The 25,754-nt window shown below is 43.6% G+C and overlaps 1 protein-coding gene across 8 annotated transcripts; it reads left to right on the top strand.

Moving 5' to 3' along the window:
- The first annotated feature begins 252 nt into the window (after positions 1–252).
- On the top strand, positions 253–10,785 carry LOC143427801 (uncharacterized). Of its 8 annotated transcripts, none has more exons than XR_013102364.1 (20): positions 253–700; positions 775–965; positions 1,056–1,232; positions 1,344–1,483; positions 1,789–1,869; positions 1,945–2,141; positions 2,220–2,359; positions 2,566–2,685; positions 3,054–3,245; positions 3,323–3,416; positions 3,500–3,575; positions 3,662–3,925; positions 4,009–4,194; positions 4,464–4,616; positions 4,711–4,844; positions 4,940–5,275; positions 5,380–7,132; positions 7,306–8,031; positions 8,388–8,556; positions 9,343–9,628. XR_013102364.1 is itself a non-coding variant. In XM_076902259.1 (19 exons), the coding sequence occupies exons 1-18, from the start codon at positions 479–481 to the stop codon at positions 8,046–8,048; spliced, it is 5,199 nt and encodes a 1,732-aa protein (XP_076758374.1). In that variant the 5' UTR covers positions 253–478; the 3' UTR covers positions 8,049–8,062; positions 10,439–10,576. The 8 variants fall into 8 exon arrangements, 6 of the variants coding, with proteins under 6 accessions (XP_076758374.1, XP_076758373.1, XP_076758370.1 ...); XR_013102363.1 differs by lacking the exon at positions 9,343–9,628 and adding an exon at positions 8,635–8,725; XM_076902259.1 differs by lacking the exons at positions 8,388–8,556; positions 9,343–9,628 and adding an exon at positions 10,439–10,576 and having other exon boundaries at positions 7,306–8,062.
- The last annotated feature ends 14,969 nt before the right edge of the window (positions 10,786–25,754 follow it).

Here is a 25,754-nt window from a genome sequence, read left to right as displayed (position 1 = left end):
ATACAATCCCCAAAAATTCGATTCCACAATACAAACAATATCTCCCAAACAATATCAGAAATCATTCACGAGGGACCAACAACAGTCTTACGATGAAAACCAACCATCCAAACTCATCGATTCCAATTTTCTCTCGTACTTACACTCTTGGTACCCTCCTCGATGCGATCCTACAAAAACTTCAACGATACATCCACGTTCCACGAATATTTAATGAAAAAAAAAAACGTAAGTCCGCGTAACCCTAACCTAATCGCGAACACGCAATCGCCGCGACACGGCACCTAACCGCGAGGCGAGCAACTACTGGACGAGCACGCGAGACGCCATATTGAGCGAATGTTGATTGAATGCGGTTTAGGTGTTTACACGGAGCCGAGGAAAACCCGTGGTGAAACGCATCGATTGTCGTGTAACGCGGGACGAGCTGTTGGTAGAGGATCGTTTCGTTGCGGTGGCTGTATCGCGCGGTGATAGAATGAGCGGCAGCGACGGCGAGGACGGTCAGTGCAACAGGACGAGGGAAAGCAACGTAGCGGCGATGGGTGACGTTCTCGCGAGGAAACACGCAGACGACGGCCAGAGCGGCGGTCGCGTCGACGCCGGCGACGATCTCGCGCGGCAGGATCGCGAGCTGGCCGTCGTCGCAGCGGAGGACGCTGTCAGGTCGCCTGTCGTCGCGGACTCCGTTCCTGTCGCGGTATGTCCCCCAACTAGCCCGTGTCGCGTACACCACGCGACCACCACGTCAACCGCGTTCTACTACTCTTGCAGAACATGCCGCTCGACGAGAGCGTGGTCGACGAGTTTATCAAAGGCGCGAGGGGCCCTGAGAGCATGGAGCTCAACGTGTCGCGAACGAGGCACGAAACGTTCGTCGAGAACCTAGGCAGCACCGCGGGCAACGTAGACAGCCCCTGCAGGGGGAAGGAGATGTGCTCGTGCGATGTATGCAAGGCGAACAGGTAACGAGTCTCTTCAGATCTGAGAGTAGAAGCGATTCGATGTGGGTTTTAGTCGCATTGGGTCGCTGACGGTGGTGATTTTCGATGCAGGGGATTGTTCAGGGAGGAAGTGCAGAAAGCGACCAAGTTCCAGAACCTGTGGACCGAGTTGCGTCAGCATATACGGGGTTCCTTTAACGTCGCCTTGGAAGCGTCGCGTGTTCCCGGAGGCTTGCAGTTTCAGCAGAATCCATTCTCAGAGGACGATATGCATAAGATTGTTTTACAGTAAGTCAGGGGTATTGTTCTTTGGCGGTCGGAGAGGATGGAGGGTAGAGGAAGAGATTAACTTGGCGTGGATTGATGCTGGTTGATTTAAGTGTAGCGTTTCTCTTTCAGATTGTGTAAAAGGGATCCCCACCAATTATTCATGAGGCTAGTGAGTCTGGCACAAGAGTTTGTTGTTGAAGTAAAAGTTCGTTTGTTAGCTCTTCTACATGATCGTAGTGTAAATAATTTAGCAGAAATTTTTCTTACAGGTTAATACAAACATTATACTTTAATTTAACCCTTTAACATTGACGATATTCTTTCGCAAGAGAACAGAGTTTCATTCAGTTATTCGAACAATATGCGCTGTGTTTTAGTTCAGACGATCGAGGTGTCATTGCGCAAATAAATTTATCGTTGTGTTATTACAATATACTTGAAAAGAAAGCGAAGTTAGGATAAGAATAATATTTTGATTTTTTTTTTTACAATAATAGAGTATACGCTGTTTTTCACTCTCTTTATCTTGTGGTATACGAGAATGTAAAGCGCAACACATAATCTGATATTACAGAATTCACTACAGTAGCGAGATTCGCGCGTACGTGCATCATGATAATACAAGATAATGTGCTGAACAAGTTAACTCGAGCATGTACGTTAAGGGGTTAAACGATTTCTTTTCACTGGCTAACGCAAATCATGATCAGACGCTTTTTTTTTTTCATAGGTCTCTTAGATGATTACGACGCGTTGATATCGACAGCTTTAAAGATTTATGAATTTGTAAAACTTTTAAAAGATCATTTGGGCAAGTTTAATTGTAAACTTCCTTTATCGTGGGGTTCTTTCATTAAAAAGTTATATCAGATCTATATATACGACGATCCGTTAATACAAAACAATTTGCCACCCTTTATTGGCCAGGTAAATAGACTCGCACCGCGTTCATATTTATCAATTGAAATTAATCTATGTCCGTTAGATACCGAATACATACCTTAGGTTTTACAGTTAAGAAAACTTTTGCCTTTAAAAGGCTCGGAATACCAACGTCTCGTCCATCGGTATTTATCGTTCGACAAAGAGATGACGATAATCAGGGATCTGTGGGCAGAAACTGAATCGTGGATGGATAAGTACAAGTAAGTGATAATACGTATTGTACTTTAACACTTTGCCAATTCATTTGGAACACGTTAATTCTTCGATCAATCGTATAGAGTCGGATGTTATCGTAGAATTAATTTAGAAGTGTATAAAAAGTATTCACTTTTTTTTTGAGCGTATCTGTATCAATCGAACGATAATCTCAAAAGGGGATATGTTTTATAAGCGGTGCGTATTTCAGTGCAGAACAAGCAGTTCGAATGACCCGTGTTAGACAAGTGAGAGAGGGCTGGGAATTGCTCACGGCGACCAGGAAGCTTATGGAGCAACGTGTGTTAAATAAATCGCCAGATGTTGGAAGGTACGTTAACGTTAGAGTCGAACAGCCGACAAGATGTATAGTAATGTCATAATAACGAAAACGTCGAGGCTATCGAGTTATTGCAATGGTGACACAATTCACAAATCTTGATCGTTCCAAGGTACAAGTACGAACGTTTCCAAGTTTTGGGATTGTGTCGTTGTCACGGCATATGAACGATACGCAGCACGTTATTACATAAGAAGTACTATATTCATTTTATCAACTATAGACATTTGGCGACTTCTACCTTTAGGGTATCGCATAGTATAACGTTTGAATGGATTTCGTCTGAATCGCTGTATCTCATCGTCGAGTACATGCAGAAGTGCATCCGGGAATTAACGATCTAATTTTCGTTTTTTCAGCGAACTGCAAGAAGCAGATGGACAACTTTCGATGCTTGCATCACAAGCAAAAGTTGACGCGTCGGAGCTAGATGGTAGACCACTGAGTCCTACCACGGATTTTAGTCTGAATTCGCTTAATATGCTACCAAGTATCGAGATACTTAAAATTTTGTTAGATGACTTGACGCAATTCGCGATGAGAACCGTCAGGTATTTGTTACTACGTATTCAAGTTGTTGTTATTATCATTTTATGTCTGTTTTTAATTTACGAACGTTCTCGTAAAGGGCGCATAACGAGGGGACTTGTTTAGAGAACAATGCGGAAGATGGTAAAAGTTGCGAATGTCATATGTGTACAGGACCTGCAGTAACTTCTACTGTAAGGACATTTTTACTTCTCTGGCATATTCCTGTTTCTCGATCATATAAAGACTCAGTGATTAATCAAATTAATTTGCGCAGGTTAATAAAAGTGACACGGAAAATATGTTGTTGCCGTTTGAAAATACCTTTCCACAACTCATAAATGATTTCTTAGGTGAGAATCGCTCGAAAAATCGGAGCTAATCGAATATATGTGCATGGCCAGCACATATTTAATTAATTCGTTGAATTTCATTTTAGAGGATACGGCGAATTGTTGCGCGACGCAGGTGAAGAAAAAATTGGAGGACGTAGAAATAATGGAAATAAAAACTGAAGAAAACGAGGTGGAAAACATGAACGAAGACGTCGATTTAAGGACGTCCGATCCGCAGCCTTGTTCGTGCGTGTACCAGCACGTGAAAGAGATAACGGAGAGGAAAATGGTGCTAGAAAATCCGCCTTGTCCGTGTTTATTAAATTCCAAGCGGAAAATGTGGGACACGTGCCCTTGTTTGACGAAATGTAATTGATAAAAATAAAAATTCTTAATCGCCAATTACTAGAAAATCGCGACGAACTGTTATAATAATCGATAATGTCGTTAGCTGTACCTGAAACGGTCGTGTCGAATGGTCATCCAAAGCCAGTATCACCTTCTACCGTGAACGATAATCAAGAACTAAATAAACCTATTGTAAAAACTGGTTCTACGCAGTCCGCACAAACACAAACGAGGCATTCTACAACGCAGACACCGAATACGGCTCATAATCACACGATAACACCTCAAGGTATGTACAAGCGATGTATTATGTCAGTCAATCATGTTTTCTGTGACGTTCAACGGGTTGAGAATCCTATTAACGACAACAGGATCAACAAGATAGAAGATTTAGATCCGCAATGATTTTTGTATCGTTTGAAATCAATAGCTGCGAGTCATTTGTTCATTTATCGTGTAACCGCTACGATTCTCAACCCCTCGCTTTGAAACTTCGTCGAAGTTCGAGTAATCGACCTTTTAAAGAAGATATATTTTTTTTCTCTTGGAACTGAATAGGTACCAATCATTCGCATACGCACGGGCCTCCACCTGATTTGGTAAAAAATGCGGGTCCTACTCATAGATCTCATACACACAGCAATCATTCGTCGCACGCTTGTCACAAACAAGCTAACGTCGAGCACATTAAGAGAGTCTCGTGTAACGATTGTCAGTATCCGCTGAACTACGTCTCTACTGTTTATCCATTCTGAAATCGCTTTCTCTTAGTAAAAACGAACATGTATTCATTGCATCGTTACAGTAAGTTCTGGAGACGGGGACTGTTCTGATTCGGGGAGTAGCCAGGAGGACTCCTGTTCCACCAGTAGTTCAGCGCAAAGGGATTCAAGTAGACATTGCGACTGTTGTTACTGTGAAGTATTTGGCCATGGAGTTGTAAGCAGACCTGGTTGCTTTATACATTTTAACTAGCGTGTACGAATCAACTTCCGGGAAGTATCGAGACCTACAGAGAAATTTTTTTTTTACAGCCTTCAGTAGCACCTGTTAGTCGAAATTATAACGAGATGAGAGAACGGTTACGGCAGTTGTTGACCAAGAAGAAAGCCAGAAAGTGTAAAGCCACTTGTAGCCCCTCGAAAAGTCCCTCTGAGTCTGTGGTGTCCAATACTAGTACAGAAATGAAGGCGATCACTAATGTTGCGCCTAGATCGAACACGCCTGTTTTGACTGTTCCCGCGATGCAAACGGATCAGCGAGATCAGAGGGATCTGGAAGAGCTGCTTGAATTCATCGAAGGCAATCAGAACGGGAAGAAAGATAATAATAAAAAAGCTGAGAAGAAAGCGAGGCAAAAGCAACGAAAGGTTAATATTTATTAAGAGAAACGTTGTTTTAGGCTTGATCACGTTGTCAAGCGAATGGGTTGACAAAGTGTTCCGTTTGTTTCATTAGCTCCTTTTTTTTACAGTTGGAAGAAAAGCTGAAAAGAGACAGACAGGAGGCAGAAAGACAGAAATTAATAGAGTTGCAAAAAAAGACACCGGAAGTGACGATCACAGTCGTAGATCCGCAGAAGCCTGTTCCTCAAAGATTATTACCTCAGTGTAATCTACCCGAAGTATCTATTTTACCTACGTCGCCGCCCGTAGCGTTGCCGGCTGTAAAGCAATTAAGTAATAAAAAGAAAGACAAACAAGAAGTCTGTAGCAATAGTAGTAACACTAGTAGCAGTAGCTGTAGCAGCAGCAGCAGTAGTAGTAGTAGTACCAGTAGTATAAATAGTAAAACGAAGACTGCGCCTGTGAATACCAATGTAAAGAGCAAAAGTATTAGCAAAGCCGACAGAACGATAATCTCCGGGCAAACGAACAATAAAACCGTGATCAAGAGCGACAGAGTTGAAGTCAGCAATAAAAGTAATAAAATACAGACAACCGGTAGCAATAGCACAAATATTGAAAATATTACAAACAACGCCACGGAGAAAACACTGATCGCGGACTCGAATGACAAGAAATTGACTAAGAAAGAGAGGAAGAAGCTGAAGAAGGAAATGAAAAAGATCGAAGAGGCGAAAGCGAAAGAGGACTCGAAGAAACCGATTCAGACAGAAACGCAGCCGCAGATCGTGACTATTAAGAGAGTCATGGAGTCGAACAGCGCGGAACCAACGGTGACCATCACGTTGAAAGGGCAAACACCGGCGGAGGATAAAGTTCTGTTCACGTTGGTGAACGGGCAAACGAAGGAGGTGGCCGGTTTGAAGCTGGAGAACGAGCAGAATCAGAATATCAGCGGGAAGAAAAAGAAGGCCAAAGCAAATAATAATAACAACAACAATAACAATAGCAATAATAATAACAATAATTCGTTGCAGCTGGGGAATAAGCAGCAGCAAACGAATAACGCGAAACAGCAGGCTCAGAATAAAATTTGCGACAGTAAGAGCAACGTGAAACAACAGCCGAACAATGAGAAGAGCAAAGGGAAACAGGTGGACGAGAAAAAGATTCAACAGCAGGCTATTTCTGACGTGAAAACCAAGTCGAAAAAAGACAAGAAGAATACAGAGAACAAGGAGAACGTGCTGCAACAGAACAACGCCGTGAATAAGAACAAGAATCAACCTCAGAACGTACCACAGAAGAAACAGAACAAAGCGAACACCCCGCCCCAAACGCCAATCTCGCAGAAGTCGCCGCAGAATCCAAGTATTACCAGTGAAAAGAATAAGAAATCGAAGACGCAATCGCAAGATAAGAACGGTGGTCAATTGGGTTTGAACAAGAACAACAAGAATACGTGCAACAGCGTGACGATTAAACAGGCGAAGAACGAGAATCATAAGATTCAGAGCAAAGTGATGAATCAGATGACGGTCAAGCAGCGGCCGGAAATGCGTTCAACGTCCACGGAAAGGGTGAATTCACCGCTGAGCAGCCAGTTCAAGGATATCAGCGCGAATTCAAAGATTAATATAGAAAATTTGAAATTGCCGCCCGGTATTACGATAACGAAGGTCGACGCTCCCGCGAAACCTTTGCCAATAAGGTCAGCGCCGTTACCAAAACCAGTGAACCCTCCCAAGCAGACTACCATAATTGCTGCGCCGATGAGCGGCGTTCAGTCGAGTTATGCGAGTCCTCAGGCGGGTGGCAACGTTATCGTGGTCGATACCGGGAAATTGAAGCAAGATCTTCTACCTAAACCCATGGAAAAGGGTAAGTAAATGCTCGACACTTTATTAATTTTCAATCGAGTGATACGACATGACAATTATTCTCTGAATTTATGACACAACGGTGATAAAGTCGAGAAAGCTATTAACTTGTTCAAACGTTTATACATCCTGCATCTTGTTCACGTAAAATAATGATTCGTCGTTCCATTGTAGATGTATCTAAAGAAATGCAACAGAGCCAGAACACCAGCAGCAAGAAGAAGAAGAAGAAGAACAAAAACGCGGCGAATTCCGGGAACGCGTCGAATCATATAACAGTACATAACAGTGACCCGTTTATGAACGATCACGCGGACGAGCCTGCCAGAATACTCCACAATCCCAACACCAACATGGTGACCATAAGGAATCCAGCGTTTGGCCCGATGAAAGTGCCACCTACTCAACAGGCAGCCATTATAAAGGTATCAGAGAACGGCATGGTGACTATCAGGAGTCCAGCGTTGCAGCAGGCGATCAACGCAGGCCTGACGTCGCCACCAAAACCGGATTACATCGTGAAAGGCGATCTGTCGTCGCAAAAGTCGACAGAAGCCACGAGCATGAAGCACGCGAACGGCATCATACCGTCGAGTCTGGCTGAACTGAGGAACAGACTGACGCCAGACTGCACAACCCTCAGCGGTTTGGCCAACATACAAATCAGCAAGGTGACCAACGGCCAGCCAATACCGGAGAACGGTATCAACCTGAAGGGAACCAGCGTGACCCTAACGAAAGTTAGGACCGAGTCCAGCATGGAAGACGTGCAGAGCGCGAAATCGGCGGTGAGAGAAGCGATAAACGCCTCGATAGCAGCGTCCTCCAGCGGGAAGAGCAAGAAGAAGAAGAAACGCGGGACCGGCGCGAGGCAGTGCGGCGATGACTGGAACCTCGTTGGTGAGAAACAACAATAATCAGAGTTTAACATGTAAATTTGCTTCTTTCGTTTTTTTTTCTTCTTAACACACCGCCGGGGTGCACTTCTCGCTCCTGGTACGAGAAAGAGTTTATTGTTTCTTTTATTATTTTTTATTCTTCACTTTTTTGAGAAAGTAGATGTGAAAGAACAACACATTGTACAGTGACATAAGAATTAGAGAGATAATATGTGTGTATATAGATATCGTACACAGTGTCAATACTGAAGATATGTACATATATATTATATATATATAGAACGTTTATGGACGTGTAATAGAGAATAGGTTGAGTTACACTGACGACGGTTTTTCTTTCGTTTCGTTTTCCGTCAGGAGAGGACAGTGTACCGCGTTAGGACGAAGTCTCGATCGCAGGCTATATGCTCGAAAGAAAGAAAATTTAATCGAATGTATCGGGGATGTGTGCGCTTAAGGGATACGCCACGAATTGATCCGACCACGAATTTCTCGGGGGATTGTCCGCAAGGGACACTTCTGGCCAGTGAGCACTATCTTTTCTTTATTTTCTTTCCGCTTGTTTGCGCGCGACTATCTTCATACTTTTAAATCGACCAATCAGGTGACTGTCCAATTGAACGTGTACAGTTTCGTAGTAGTGATTGCATCCGTCATACTTATGAAGATACTGTCCGACCTTAGGATAGTTCTCTTTTTTTTTTTCGTAGCTTTTCATTTTCTTTACAGTAAATTTTCACTAGATGCTCGCAACCAATTCGAAGTATCGCTCGAACAGTGGCCACTTGGATGTCGAATTAGTCGAGAAAGATTAAAAGACTTTATATCGTTAAAGCAATACTGCAACGTTTAACTTCATTACATTTGGTTTTATTTTAATCATCGACATTTTACCACTATGTTTATTAAAAAAGAAATCAGAAACAAAGTTTCAAGAATTCTCTACAGCTAGGACGAATCTTAACGCATTGCGGACGTGACCTACATTACCGACAGCAAACAAGAGATTATAACTTCCAGCTTGCGCATAGTTTATTTAATAGCCGCACGATGGTATCTCAATATCGTTCATTAGATTTCATTGGCTTTAGATGACAGAGAATGAATACTGTAATAAACTATTGGCACAATATTAAATGATCGAAAACTACATTTCAATCGTAAAGTCTTATACGTCCGTAATATGTTAAGGCGCAGTCCTTTTCATCGAGCATCTGCTGAACATGTACTGTACATCATAGGAACGTCTTGAATGCATTTATCTCTTACACTATATCTTTTTCTTTCTTCTTTTTTCCTGTTTCCTTTCTAGTTGTGTGCACAACTGAGAATCGATCGTGATCACGAGCACGAGGAATACTTTAACGCCGAGCATGACGTTTAAAGGGAGACTTTGTGCGCGTGTATGTGTGTGTGGCTGTTAGACGATTAGATGCGAACGGGAGCTGTTAGCCGACCGTGTACGTGGAAAGAAAGAAAAGGAAAAAAAGATAAAGAAAAGATACGTAGATCACTCGAGAGAGAGTCACGCTTTACCAAATTCATTGACCATGACAGCGAGTTTGCTAATACCTGCCGCTACACCCGATGAAATCTTCATCACGGCCACGTTCCAACGACCCTACACGATCGATAACGGGAAGAGTAACACGGATTATTTTGAGTCACGTGATTTCAATAAAACAGAATTCACTTTTTCCCAACAAGTTATGAGAACTTATTCCCTGTTGCATCGCCGAGAACCGAGAAAAGAACTGCTGCATGCGTATGGATCACGTGAAGCGCTCTCTTTTTCTCATCCTTCGAGGACGATGTTTTTAGAAATTGCCTGGACGCTCTCGAGCTCGCTGTTTCCTCTCGAATCTCTTAATCGGGGTTTGCCATTTTCTTCATTTTGTTTTTTTTTCCATCTCGTTCAATTATTACTATTATATTATTTCTTGTACAATACCCATACTCAGGCAGTACCTTCCACCCTTCCCTCAAAGGAGGAAAGAATTCAAAGATATTGGATCATCCCAGCGAATATTCGCGGCTTCAACTCTGTTATTGGAACAATCTGTATTCCAGAGATTGAACAAAACTGTTGGGATACCTTCTCAAGTGTATCTTCATCCTTGGAAGCGTCTTTTCTCGCTCAATTTTTCATTTATCACTTTCAGTTGATTGTCGCGTGATTCTGTACCAATACTTCCATGATATCGAAACGTAAGAAACTATATTATACCTATCTATACCAGGAGAAGAGAGAAACCTGTAGAATGCAAGGTAATTGAGAAACCGTGTAAAACTTGCAGGATGATCCAATGTGCTGACCAAATAGCTAAAACGCACAAGCAGTCTTCCTCCCTCCTCCCCCCAACGATAGGGACCAACGATTTCTAGTATTGAGAGCGTGTCTTTTGCAGAGAGCGTATTCACGCCCAAAGATATAGACCTCGAGGACGGGGAGATGGACGACGCTGAACGCGAGCTAGAAGCCTTCAAGAGGTTTTGCCTGCAGTCAGTGCCGCCGCCGCGCAAGGAGAAGGTCAATCTCAACATCAAGGACATCGTGCTGAAGAAGAAGTCGTCGTCGTCCTCGACAGCCGCCGCCGTGATCGCCGCGAACTGATTTCTCTTTCGACTAACATTAGACGCCCCCTACCAGCATTGCTGCTACCATTACACGCGCGAGCGCGTGTGCGTGTGCGTTGGCTTGACGCAGAATTAGCGAGAATTTAGTTTCTTCCTTTGTGTGTTTCTTTTTTTTCTCTTTCCTTCGGAGAGGACACTTTTATTTATCGTAGATCGGACAATAATATATTGTTCTCTATTGTTAAATCGTCTGGTGATCGTCTGCGTCACGTGCGCACGATGCCTCGAGCGTTCACACCGCCCTGCGGGCGGCTCGCGCCGCGCATCTGGTTTATTTCAGTTCGCATTTCAGCGTGCACTCGGTGAATCGCGTCTAGGATAGCGTAATGCGTTCTGTACTGCGTCGAGAGACGTGAACGTCGTCGAACCGTGCCGCGATCCAGTGTGCAACACGCGGCTTGCGCCGTTCCATGCACGGCTATAGCAGAGGGCGCCAATGCGAACTCACTCAAGGTTGCCTTTTGTCGCTCGAAAGGGCCACTGCATGAGCGTCGACGTCGAGCGTCGGTAACAAGAGGTATCGCGCGCTTTTCAATGCTCGAATGCGAACGCGTGTAGCGTATACGCGCGCGTGGCATTGAACGACTTGCATCGCTGCCCTCTGCTATAGCGAGGAAGAATACTCTGTACTCTCCACGTGGCTCAACGTGTGGTCGATCGTCCAGTGCCACTGGTCAGTTTAGGGATCCAGTTGCGAAGTAGAATCGGAGCATCGCCGGTTTGTGAACGTTGCGACAGGTGACGCTTCTCGACACGGAATGCGATCGACGTGAACTCGTGGCACTAAAAGTTAAAGGGGATTAACCGTTGCATGACAGGCTGTGAAAGCCAATGGCTGTTTTACTCGTGACCCGTACTTATAGTATAAAGAACACCAGTGTAAATCACTCAATGTCACATTCTCGTCTCGCTTCTTCGAGGAGTAGAATGTTTGCAGTCCCGATACGTCGTGGTACCTGAGTAATACAATGCGACGCACGGTAGTTGCGTTGCGGGACCTTAAGCGACTGATGTTTTTTATTATGGAAACTATACCTGTGCATACTGAACAAATTAATCATTGCATTCGCTTTTTAAAAGTAAGATAATCGCGGAGTTGTTGCTGTTTACCAGTCGACGCTTAGCCACCCTGCATTACGACTGTAATATTCCTTTAGCTGTACAAAGGGGAGTGGAAAATTCGAACGTATTGGTACTATTTAGTATGATTTTTCTATTTTGTATATTTTACAATTTTAACGACTAACAAACGCAGTTGATCGATTTTTTTACACGAGACTACTTTATATATACGATATTTATACTTGGTGGCGGTGCTGTGGAATTGCGAGACGAAGCGCCACCGCGGGCGGAGAAGTTAAACGAGGTCCCCGGTTAGCCATCGTCATGCGAGGGTTAAGGATCCATTTGCTCGTGTCAGTGACTTATTGTCCCGGATGATCGGTTCCGTGGTCGCTTCAGTGACAATTCCGTGTCGACGTGAATGCACGCGTTCGACCGTCACAGAGGAACGGCACTGACACTGACGCAATTCCACGAAATGGAACGGATACGTCACTGATACGTGCAAACAGCCGTTAAGTCGTTTAGAGAATTCTGCTATTTTTGCATCGAGCCAATCACCGACCGAACGTGTATCGTATTACTGCCACGGCCGTTGCGCGTGAACGCGCGACCGACCGGAAACGCTGTCGCCGTTTTCCGGGTCCCTGTGACTAGGGGTTTGCGCCTAGTTGTTACTCGTGATCGTCGAACGAGAGAGAAAGAAACAGAGAGAGAGAGAGAGAGAGAGAGGTAGAGATAGAGAAAAACGCGAACGGATGAACAAATAAATGATACAAGGGCAGCCATTATAGGGACGAACGTTGTCAACGTCCCGCAAGAGAATGAGGAACGATAATTTGTCGCCGTGTCGGCGCCTAGTCGACTTCGTATTTTTAATATATTAGTAGACGAGCGTGTCGCGATCGCAGTTCGCCCCTTGCCGCGTTTCGCCGGCTAAGGGAGACAGCGGAGAAACTAAATGGACAATTAGGTAGGAATGCACGCGAGTGGGGTGCATTTTTTCTCGAGACACAGCGAGCCGTAGGTATATAACATGTTATATAAATATAAAAGTGTATGTATGTATATGTATATCTATAAATATAGTAGGAACGAATTTTCCCCGTCGAGCGGCCGCACCGTACTGTGCGAAGGAAAGCATCAGCCCTCGACCGTGGTTGCGAAAAACGATCATGGCGGCCGCGACGCGTGGGCCTCACGAAGCGATGCCTGCCCGTCTCTATTGTTCGATTAAGAGTAACGTTCGTTCTCTCGTCGTTAATTGCCGACGATAGCGTGTCGCCACGATCGCGGTCGCCGGCTTAAGAAGCACAGTTCTCGATCGACGATCTTATGTACCACGAGACACCATAGTACACACGGAGACACCTTTTCTCTTCAGTTTTTTTTTTCAATAAAAGCAGATATGCATTTTTACCGAACCGTCTTGCATTACCGTGCATACCGTGGATCGCTCTTCGACGACATCTTGCACAGACATTCGGATCTCGTCGGTTCTTATAAAGCTGCGACGTAGCTGTGCAGCAGGAAGTGGCTCTACCTGGTGGTACCAGTAGTTGTCCATCAACCACGTTTGCATTAGCACCGCACGAAACTTGAAAATTCGAGAGGCTGCCTGCGCGATATCGCGTGAAAACTGATGATGTTAATTCTACGGATTTTAGAAAGAAGCTTGGACGTTCCTGCATCGAGTACATCACGGAGAATGTTACTCGAGCGTGGACCAACATGGCGTCAACTAAAGTAAGGCACTACATTATCCCATTTGCAGGACTTCTAAAAAGAATCTTATTAATTAATCCATTCGCAAATGTTAGGAACAGAGAAAAATAACGAGGTGACATTTGGAATAGAATATGGAACCCTCATTTGGTAACGCAACGCCAATATTACTCGACGTTAAGTCACAAAATGTGACAGACATGATTCTCTGTGTTTACTAATTCGTTGATTCTGGTTCTATCTTGAGTAGATTGAACAGTCTGCTTTTTGAAATATCAAATCGAACAAAGGGACTGTGCGTGCGCGAATCTTTAGCGGTCACGAGCCGCGCATACGATTTGTATGCACCGTGGAACAAACCGATCTGACATATTCTCGATGGCCAGGCGCCGGATCGGCGCTGCGATTTCTCATGCGAGCGCCGTTGCAGCTCGTCGCAGGTGCATGAATTATTCCACGAGGATGCACGCTTGCAGTCGATGAATCGAATCGAGGCAAAACGAGCCGTGGTAGCGGCAGGCTTCCGGTTTCCCGGAAAATACGACCCTCGTAGCGGCGTTACGTAACCGCGAACGAGGTCGCTGCTCTCGATCTGTCGCGCTCTTTTGAAACCAACTTAAATCACGATTTCGTAAGTAAATCCTCTGGCACGATCTCTGTTTAACCAACTCGAAGGTGCGGCTGGTGTTGGTTCAATTCCTTGCCTTTGTTTCCTTATTCTTTTCAACCGATTTAAAAATATATATGCGTGGTACGAATTGTAACAAGTGAATCGTGATGTTAAATGGCACGCGAGGCAATCTCACTGGAGGGGCATATTATACGGCATGCAAATGATTACCGTTGCTATTGCTGATTGTTAGAATGAATTTGAATATCATTAATATTGATCAAAGTTAAAAAAGAGTAACACGAGATAAAACAACGGAAACATTATTCATTTGTCCAATTATCTTATCGAGTTTATGAATATTTAAATATTGGCGTAAGAGTGATACCTGTTGAGAATTAGCGAAACTTTTTCGTTGATGAATGCATATATAATAAAAAGTCTTAAGGAGGGCTGAGACGTGTGATTTTTAAATGTTATCTCTAAATTTTTCTGGTAAATTAACGTCAGCTAGGAAAAGTTTTCAGTCAGAGGCAGTTCGGTTGGCAAACGCATAAAATTTTGGAGGAACGAGAATAACCAGCGGAAGTTAGCAGCTCGTAACGAGCTAACGCAGGAAAGCGGATCAACGATGCGAGGAATATTAGACATTGGCATGCATCTTAGCGTTATATTCGCAATGCGTGCAATCGCGGTGCACCCACGCGCATTACGCATTGCAAATTTACGTCAGTCGGCTAGACAATTTGATTTCTACAAACTTTGCGATAATCTGCTGGGATCTTTATGCTTTCCTACGTAATTATATACGATCAGTAACAGTACAGACGACTGTAAAATTGTAAAGCTGCGCGCGTGCAGTCGTGGGACCAAAAAATGCACTGATTTCCTCACAGATCAGGTGCAACACAGATTTATGGGATCCTTATGGGATTCTATGTTACGTGCTTATATCCTCTACAATTTTAAACGAAGATTTTATTAGTTGCAGTCAATTTAATCACTGAAGATGATAAAATCAAGGGGACTATGTAAGTTTACTATGCAGCTCTGCAATATTGCATTAACTTCATCACTTAGCTACTTCCATCATACTTTTTGGCAATTTTATACATTATAGACATTCCTCCTTTATTTAATCCCAGTCATATGCATTATAATTGCGTATTAATGTATTTTATTGTCTTTACAGGCTTCTTTCTACCTTCTACTTGCTGGATAATCAAGAACTTGCTACAACATCGGTGCAGTTGCAAGTAGGACTACCAGTTCCCTTTAAATACATCTACACTACATATTTTTAAGTGTTTTAGTGATAAGAATAATATAAATATAGTTTATTAGTATAGTTTGTAGTAATTAGTTTATAAGAATGCTATTATAACTTGTAAATGTTAAAGTATTGCAATAAACGTTCAGTTATTACTAAATTAATTGTTTAATTAATTACCACTCTCTATACCAATCCTAGACTAACCAATCCCAATCTTTACGAATACCTCCTCGCATATCATGTTCTCCTGATACAAAGTCGAAAAATCGAAGTTTCAATTGAAAAATCGGAAAATTTTGGGGATTCCTGGAAAATGACGTCACTCCCAGGAATCGCCAGAATTCCAGGAATTCTCGATGACGTCATTTCCAAGAAGTGGCACTATTCGGATACCTCCTATGACGTCATGTTCTCCTGATACATTGCCGATTTTTCGACCAAAATCTTGAAAATCCGACTTTGTATCAGGAGAACATGACGTCACAGGAGGTATCCGAATAGTGCCATTTCTTGGAAATGACGTCATCGAGAATTCCAGGAATTTTGGCGATTCTTGGAAATGACGTCATTTTCCTAGAAGTGGCACGCATACCTCCTCACCACTTATGTTCTCCTGATACATTGCCGATTTTTCGACCAAAATCTTGAAAATCCACAAAGTATCAGGAGAACATGACGTCATAGGAGGTATTCTTGCCACTTCCAGGAAAATGACGTCACTTCTAGGAATTGCCAAAATTCCTGGAATTCTCGATGACGTCATTTCCAAGAAGTGGCACTATTCGGATACCTCCTATGACGTCATGTTCTCCTGTTACAAAGTCGAAATTTCAAGATTTTGTTCGAAAAATCGGCAATGTATCAGGAGAACATGACGTCATAGGAGGTATCCGAATAGTGCCACTTCCTGGAAATGACGTCATCGGGAATTCCTGGAATTCTGGCGATTCCTGGAAGTGACGTCATTTTCCTGGAAGTGGCAAGAATACCTCCTATGACGTCATGTTCTCCTGATACTTTGTTGATTTTTCGACCAAAATCTTGAAAATCCGACTTTGTAACAGGAGAACATAAGTAGTGAGGAGGTATGCGTGCCACTTCTAGGAAAATGACGTCACTTCTAGGAATTGCCAAAATTCCTGGAATTTTCGATGACGTCATTTCCAAGAAATGGCACTATTCGGATACCTCCTATGACGTCATGTTCTCCTGTTACAAAGTCGAAATTTCAAGATTTTGTTCGAAAAATCGGCAATGTATCAGGAGAACATGACGTCATAGGAGGTATCCGAATAGTGCCATTTCCTGGAAATGACGTCATCGAGAATTCCAGGAATTTTGGCAATTCCTAGAAGTGACGTCATTTTCCTAGAAGTGGCACGCATACCTCCTCACTACTTATGTTCTCCTGATACATTTCCAATTTTTCGATCTTGAACTTAAATTTTCGACTTTGTATCAGGAGAACATGACGTCACAGGAGGTATCCTAAAGTGCCACTTCTTGGAAATGACGTCATTGAAAATTCTAAGAATTTTAGCAATTCCTGGAAGTGACGTCATTTTCCAGGAATCCCCAAAATTTTCAGATTTTTCGACTGAAACTATGCTAATTTATGGATCTGACGAGGAAAAGGATTCGGAGATAATACATTGCAGGGAAAATAATTAAACTAGTTGCATTCTCTGTATTAATTTATTTATTTAACCAAGTTAAAAGAATGTACAATAGTTTACAATTTAATTTTACAACGATGTGTCTACTTCTAATACAATATTTCTTACATCTACTATCATAATTGCATGCACCAAGATGTACTGTGTACGTATGTACTATGAAACGTAGCAACTTACTTAAAATTAATACAATAATTAATAATTTTAAACGAATAAATAATATATAACGCAGCAGTTGCTTTCCTCTTCACTCTTCTCTTCTTGAGCACATAATCTTGAACTGAGGATTCTTCTTTTCTTCCTGTCTTCCTTCTGTGGTGCAACAGAAAGAAGAAACACTTAGCTGTACTGCATAATTTAAAATATTTATCAAATTGTATCCAACTTTAATAGAACTATAATTTCATAAAGTGAGGTACTACTATTCTTACCATTTTATACTATACTGGTAATTATGGAAGTGAAAATAAAAAGTTAAAGGCCTTTGAAAGCCTCGACGCGTCGCAAGAATGATTTGGAGGGTTGGTCCACCCTGCGTGGTCCAACATACCTTGCACATGTGCATTGCATGCATTTAGTTGATTTCTATACCGCTAGATGGCAAACCAGTTTCCGTCCAATGCAAGATAATCTAATTATATTGTACTAATTGTATTCAAAAGCAAAACTATGATAATTTGTTCACTCAAAAGTGCTAATAATAAATATTAAAAAATACTTGGAGATTTAAATATCACATTAATAATACACTTAGGGAACAATTAGCATCCGCATAAAAAATGCACTGCGCTGATTTACATCGGCGGTTGTAATGCATTTCGCTCTTTCTGATCGCACTGGCGATCACGAGGATGCAAATATCGAGTGGCCGCCGTTTTATTTTCGAAATAACGCCAGGCAGCGGTTTAAAAGCAACGCAATTAACGACTGCTCGTCACGAGATCAAAACTCCGTTGGGGAAGACATCGACCAGGGGCGCAATAAAGTTCGAGGGAAGGGATGGAGAGGGAAAAAAAAACAGGGAAAAAAGACCCGCGGCCGGTGTGCGGCCTTACTATTTCAAGCGAGATCAAACGAACCAGATTTGTGTGCCCATCGGCATTTTCTGCAGCACGCTGGCAAAGAAAAAGAACGGCTTATTATTCGTGGAATGATGAACCGTCGCGTTTCGCATCGACTCCACCCCCTGCTTCTTTGAACAGCCTTTAAGAGAGACGATCGTGTTTGTTGCTCCCCTTTCTTACTAACTATCCGCGGTTTATTTCGCCTGCTAAAGGGAGGATTAAAAATACCCCTAATAAATTCAAACTTACTAGATCCAGAAGCCTTTTTTACCAGTGCATATCAAGAAATTCTCGTCTAAGTCTCGAAGAAAGCTAATGCCTAGTAAACTCTCAGCAGACGAAAGAAATTCGATCCACAAAGGGTTAATTCTCAATCGTATAAGTCTCGAAACAGGCTAATTCCCAGCAAACTCTCAGCAGACTTTTAATCCTCAATTTGTATAAGTCTCGAAGAAAGCTAATGCCTAGCAAACACTCAGCAGACGAAAGAAATTCGATCCACAAAGGGTTTTAATTCTCAATCATGTAAGTCTCGAAACAGGCTAATTCCTAGCAAACTCTCAGCGGACGAAAGAAATTCGATCCACAAAGGTTTTTAATTCTCAATTGAACATCTCGATGGCCTCTGAGAACCTCTCAAGCCTTCGACGAGAGGGTAGTCCTCTTCTGTGGCTAGACGATCGTTTCTCCGATTGAACACTCGCAACAACGAGACGACCCACAGTTTACCTGGCAACAGGTGGATCTAGACGGATGCACTCCGTTGCGCATTGCAATGCACTATTGCGGAAGAACAATTAACGAGTTCATTTAACCTGGATCCGTCGTTCCGCGGTTCTATTAACCGGGCCCACCGTCAGGGACCAGCGTTGGTATCTTCCCTCTCCTCTCGTAAGGCTCGCGAGCAGATCCGCGCGGAAAGCACAACCGGCGCGCACGTGTTTCGCCCGCCTTTTTACCTCGCCCGACATTCCACGATTTCTTCGAGCGAGTCGTGAGCGCGACGAAAACGGTTTTACGATCATCGCCAATCCGCGCACCGGCGATATCAGCCGGTAATCATTGGAATGCGAATGATACATGAAGTGGGGGGACTAATCCAGAGAATCCTCTGTAATTGGACGTCCGAGTGAAACGGGGGTTTACATTCCGTGGTACTCCACCTTTTTGGCGCAGCAGAAAAACCGTTCATTACCCGGGATTGCGAGCTGCTGCGAAGAATTTAGTATGTTGGCTGCTACTCGACGTTATTTAGAACCGATGCGACTTGTCATCGTCACTGTTATAGACCATCGACGGTCTTATTCAAACAGTAAACATCAAAAAATTTCAATTTACTAAATTTCGTTTCACCATTTGAAGAATATAGAAAGGCTTTCGAAAAGTTTCCATATTAATACCTGAAACAGCAGTGATAAATCAGCTGCAGATACGACAGAACAAGAATGTCGATGGCTCAACAATCGAGGTTTTGAAAAACTTCCTAGAAATGTGTTTAAAGCGTCTCCGCTCGCTAGGAACGTTAACGATCGCCACCGGTGTTGGACGGAAAAATTCTCTGGGAATGTAAACCTTTAATGTATCTCTCTCTCTCTCTCTCTCCCTCTCTCTTTATCCTTCTCTCTCTGGTGGAACGTCGACGATTACCTCGAAAGATTTGAAAATTGCGCGCAAAAGCGGCGCGGTCGTTTCATCCGCCTCTGCGTCTTCGACGGCATTCCCCGGTTTTTCTCACGGCTCGCGACCGCGACAGAACCACGGTTTTCTCGGCCATTGGTAGGCTACCCTTCGTAATTTTAGCGCGATCGCAGATCTACGAGACGGCGCCGTATAAGCGAGAAACGATCGCCATCTGTGCAACCGCACTATGGAAAAAGGTACGGCGGGTACGCGATTTTGTTCCCTGCGGAGGGACTCGTGGATGATCCACTGCACATGAATGCTACGAATGCCTAGCGTGCTCGAGTCGCATTGTGAACGGACCTTGTTAGTATAAATAGGCGATGTTCCGGTGGATTTTCTACTTTTGATATTTTCTACTCTACAGTGCTTCTACGCCAATGGAAGACTTTCTTTTTTATACTGTTTCTACGTACACTTTCTGCATTCAACCCTTTGCACTCTAATGTCACGACATCAGCACCCTGTTAAATTTATTCCATCGCTGAACTTTTCAAATCGCGCGTTTTCCTCAAGTTTTCTAATCAGATGGAAATTCCCTATTACTGAAAGAGTTGTAGCAGTAGAAACTATTGTGGCAATAGTTTCTGTTGCTAATGTCCAGAAAAGAGGTGAGTGCAAAGGGTTAACATCTTCGCAAACATTATCGTTGACCCTTTCCTCCCCTTTTAGTCGCCTCTTACGACAAGCAGGGGTTACTGTGGGTGTATTCTGATCCCCACCGCACAGGGATAGTCGAAGAAAACTCTCACGAAAAGCTGGCAAAAATTACGCAGAATCTACAGTAATTTTTATATCACAAAAAGATGAAACCAAGAACATAGAAAGACTTCAACTATTTTTAAATAAGAAATTGCATCTGGTAACATACAAGGAACAAGGGACAAGTTTACAAACTACCTTCGTAAGTCTGACTTATCGAAGCCTTCATCGACGATAAACTACTGCAATTTAATCCGTCAAGAGGACGTAACGTACGTGGCGGTTAATTTAATTAAGATCGAGGAACACTGCTCGCCCTGAGATATCGATTTTACGACGACGTCGTGGCGAGCACAACTTTATTGGAACGTAAAAGCGTCCCGTGGCGTGGGAAATTCGCGGGAGTCCACTGGACACTGTTGTAACACGAGTTGGTCTCGGCTTTCGAAAATGATCGACGCGATTAAGTCTATCGATCCTCACAGTGGGTCATCTTAGACGACAGTCTCTAAAAAATCCAATGAAACGTGGCGCCAGCGTAAAATCGAGTGTGAAAATCGTCTTTCGAAAATGATCGACGCGATTAACTCTATCGATCCTCACAGTGGGTTATTTTAGAGGACAGTGTTCAAAAAATCCAGTGTAACGTGGCGCCAGCGTAAAATCGAGTGTGAAAATTGACTTTAGAAAATGATCGATGCGATTAAGTCTATCGATCCTCACAGTGGATCATCTTAGACGAGAGTCTTCAAAAAATCGAGTGAAATGTGGTGCCAGCCTAAAATCATGTATGAAAATCGTCTTTCGCATATGATCGACGCGATTAATTCTATCGATCCTCGCAGTGGATCATCTTAGACGAGAGTCTTCAAAAAATCCAGTGAAACGTGGTGCTAGCATAAAATCGTGTGTAAAAATCGAGGGAGGGAAATTAGCGAGCGATGGCGCGTGTGTTTCCTGTTTTACGCATCTATCGATCTTCACAGTGGGTCATTTTAGACGACAGTGTTAAAAAAATCCAGTGAAACGTGGCGCCAGCGTAGTAAAATTGTGTGTGAAAATCGAGGGGGAGAAATTGGCGAACGATGGCGCGAGTGTTCCTTGTTCTACGCATCTATCGATCTTCACAGTGGGTCATTTTAGACGACAGTGTTCAAAAAATCCAGTGAAACGTGGCGCCAGCGTAGTAAAATCGTGTGTGAAAATCGAGGGGGAGAAATTGGCGAACGATGGGCGCGAGTGTTCCTTGCACCACGCATCGACGAGCGAATTCCAGGCGAAGCGGGAGGAAGGTAAAGGGCGATAACGGAGGCGGGAGATCGCGAAAAGAAACGCATACCAGCGGTCATAACTCGAGTCCCTACATAATCTGGACAGCAGCACGACGCGCTTCCTTTAGAAGACTTCTATTTACGACTTCCTTTCTAGATTCATCACGGGCACATGGAAAATTCATAATCGCGCTGGCCATTTTCATGTAACACTTTGAATCATGCTACTAGGATGTTATTATGCGCCTGGTGTTCGTACACGCGATGATTGGTACGAGGAAGGGAAGGGAACGAATGATCGTATTAAACATTTCACGGTCTCGCGTATCTTTTAAAACGATAAGATCAGAGTGATAAGGGAATTTGGTATTTAAATAACAAAGATCCTCTGTGGTATCGTAGTTTCGATCGAACCGATCAAACCTCCGCGTACGCGTACTAATAATTGAATTTATTAAACGAAATGGTTAGCGTTTTCGATCGAACCAATACCACCCTAAACACAGGAATTTAAATCGAAGGAATCCACGGAGAAATACACCGTCAATGGACCAATATCCCAAAGGCAGCCACATTAACCAACGTCCAAACATCTCGAATGCCAGGACAAACACAGGTGTTCGTACACGCGATGATTGGTACGAGAAACGAAAGGAACGGATGATCGTATTAAACATTTCACAGTCTCGCGTATTTTTTAAAACGATAAGATCAGGACGATAAGAGAATTTGGTATTTAAATAACAAGGATCTCCTGTGGTATCGTAGTTTCGATCAAACCAATCAAACTTCCATATATACGTACTAATAACTGAATTTAATAAATAACAATGGTTTAGCATTTTTAATCGAACCAACACCACCCTAAACACAGGAATCTAAACCAGAAAAAATCCAAGATAAGAGAATTTTCTATTTAAATAATAAGGATCCCCTATGGTATCTCAATTTCGATCAAACCGATCAAACTTCCACATACACGTACTAATAACTGAATTTAATAAATAACAATGGTTAGCATTTTCAATCGAACCAATGCCACCCTAAAAGCAGGAATCGAAACCAGAAAGAATGCACCAAGAAATACCAAGTATCAATGATTCCAGTATCCCAAAGGTATCCCGCATTAACCAACGTCCAAACATCTCGAATGCCAGAACAAACAATGACCGTGCTGTGATATCCATCTCGAACAGCGAGTCCTTGTCCGTTAATATCCCCAGCATTAGAGCTCGTGGCAGCGTGGCATCAATTAAGCGGCGAAAATCCACGCTGGCCTAGCCGGAGTTCCGCGTTCTAGCTCGTTACTTCTCGTCAGCGGCGCGATCGCGGTGATCGTTAGCCGAATTTTCATCGTTCGCTCTCATTAGGGACGTTCGTCAGTCAGCCTCCGCCTCCTCGTGCCCCGCTTCGTCCGCTGGTTCATTTTCCAAAGACTATTCTCGCGCCCCTCATTATGTTTCCGTCCGGGCTAAAAGGAGCCGAACAAGTCGTGCGCGCGCGCGCGCGCGCGCGCGCGAGAACGTCGACCCCTCCTGGCCGTCGAGCGTTTGTTTGTCCCTCGCTGGTGTCGCGGTATAACGAGAACAAAAGAGGCTGAAGACGCAGGAGCAGTGGCAAAGAGAGATAATTAGGAAGCTCTAAGCTTGGATGAGTTTAAGGAGGCACCAAGATGGCGGTTGTTTGGAGGGCTGAGGAGACTGGTTTAAGTCTGCAGAGAGTGGACGATGAGGACTGTAGAAAGATAAATAATATTTAAACTACTTTCTATTAAAAGATTTGTCAAAAGTTGTGATTTACAGATTTTCGAATTATTTTTTTATTAAGACGTTTCAATCGTCTCTCACAAGGTCTTTGAATCAGTCATTATTCTGGAGGAACCAAGATGATGGTCATTGGGAGGACTGAGGAGATTGGTTTAAGTCAGCAACGAGTGGACGATGAAGAGGACTATAGAAAGATAAATAATATTTAAACTACTTTCTATTAAAAGATTTGTCAAAAGTTATGATTCACAGACTTTCGAATTACTTTTCTATTAAGACGTTTCAATTGTCCTTATAAGGTCTTTGAACCAGTCATTATTTTAAATATCTTCATCGTCTATTAGTATGTCGAGGACCCTCCTAGGGTCATCGAAAAGAACCAACAATTATCGAATCAGAAATAACTCAATCTCGCCATCCGTAAGTTGGGGAACGTGAAATTATTCGAGCAGCCTAACGGATCGTGGTGATTGTTCGATTAATAAGTCCCAGCTATTTTGGTGGTACGAAAAAGAGCCCCCTGCCCCACCCTGTCGACGAGGGTCGACAGTGGGCGAGGAAGAAGCGCCGATTTCACAGAGTCGGACGAGGAACAGGCTCCTTTCCGGGAATTCGTAGTCCGTCTAAATTCAAACCTGAAGGGCAGACGGGACGTGGTCTTGAACAGACAAACCGTCTAGCAAGCAGCTTCGCGACATTAACACCGCTTCCTTTTTTTTTCGATACCAGCAGGAAGAAATCAGAGGATGGCTTGGCTGAACGTGGCGACCTTCCAACCCTTTTAACCTCCGCCCAGACGGCGCAGGACCTCGGTGGACACATTTGGTGTCTATTCCTCCGTGACCCACAGACACTTTTTACGCGTCAACCACAATCGTCGGGAGCATCGAAACGCGTGTACAAACTTCCAACATGGGAGCTCTAAAAAAAATGACGCCAAACGATATAGAAATGACACGAAGCGTTAATAAAATAACGCTCGAGGGACGACCAAAACGAATCCCAACCAAATCTGGTAGGCATAGATTTCCAAGATACACGCTGGGTCCGCCCAGCGAACACGTGTCGCCGTGCGAAATGCAAATAGCCCGGGGATAAAACAGATCCACATGTACGCGAGCGTTTTTATCGCCTCGGGACCAGGTGCGTCGATGGCAGGGAAAAAAAAAACGCGGGAAAGAGGAGCGCGAGGAAGGCGCGGAACGGGATAAGGACGCGTGTGTACGCACCTTCGACCGAGCACGTGTTCCCCTGCGGAGCACGTGCTCCCAGCTGATTTACGCGGCCGCGGATTTAGCTCTCGCGTTCGCCGTTTCACCGCGCGCGTTCCGCAAGAGGGAATACCTCGCCGCGATGCGCGTACTTTCCGCCATTAGTCTTCGTTTCTTTGCTGGAAAGGCAAGTCTTCGTTTCTTCGCCAGAGACAGAATTTCGAGGGCAGAATCCACGAATTGTTGCCACGCTACTGGCGAACGGTATTTCACGATGCAACAAATGCAATAAATGGTTCACCGTGTGGCAAGCAATCTTGAACGTTGATTGAAACGCAAAATTTAGTGCTTCTTAGTTAGAGGTTGAGTAATTTGGTCAGATTATGGGCAATTATTAAGACTGTTTCTCGGGAGTACTGATGAAAAATGAAGCATTCTTGTTACAGAGAGATTCGCTGGAACACAGGGGACACTGAACTTTGGTAACATTCTAGCACAGTACCCTCAGCTTGAAACCTGGAGAATTTACGACCTATCGCGTCTCCCCTATTAATCATCGCTAAATTCTTGATATTATTAAACTGTACCAAGAAAGTGGCGTGAAATAAAGTCCATAATTCGGGTTTGTAATCTGAAATTTGACCGTAAAACCCCGTAGTGCCACTAAAGCCTGGAACCTTAAACTTTGGAATATATTAGTGGCGAGCGTAAAGGCCGGAATTTATTGGTGTTACTTCTACTAGAATTTAACGGCGCCCATTGTACCGACAGAAACAGCCGGTGGCGCAAGAAGCGGTGGGTACTATTTCAGCTACACCAGCGCCAGAAATAATGGCGGCGTGGCGTAAAATTTGCTTCAGGACTCTATGACTCATTAGCCTGCGCTCTATGGATTTATTAGGGTGGCGGTTAACTAGAAATTCAGGGTGTCGTTACGTTGCACCCACCGTGCGCGGTAGTCGTGTGTGAATCGGCGGAGGAAAACCGGCGGGGGTAGGCGACTGAACCGAGAGGAGAGAGTTTATAGTTTACCGTCCAGTTGCTCCT

Source organism: Xylocopa sonorina, chromosome 10 (assembly GCF_050948175.1).
Source record: "Xylocopa sonorina isolate GNS202 chromosome 10, iyXylSono1_principal, whole genome shotgun sequence".
NCBI classification, from domain to species: Eukaryota; Metazoa; Arthropoda; class Insecta; order Hymenoptera; family Apidae; genus Xylocopa; species Xylocopa sonorina.
The sequence above is the reverse complement of the archived record's forward strand: the minus strand, read 5'-3'. Positions and strand labels throughout refer to the sequence as shown.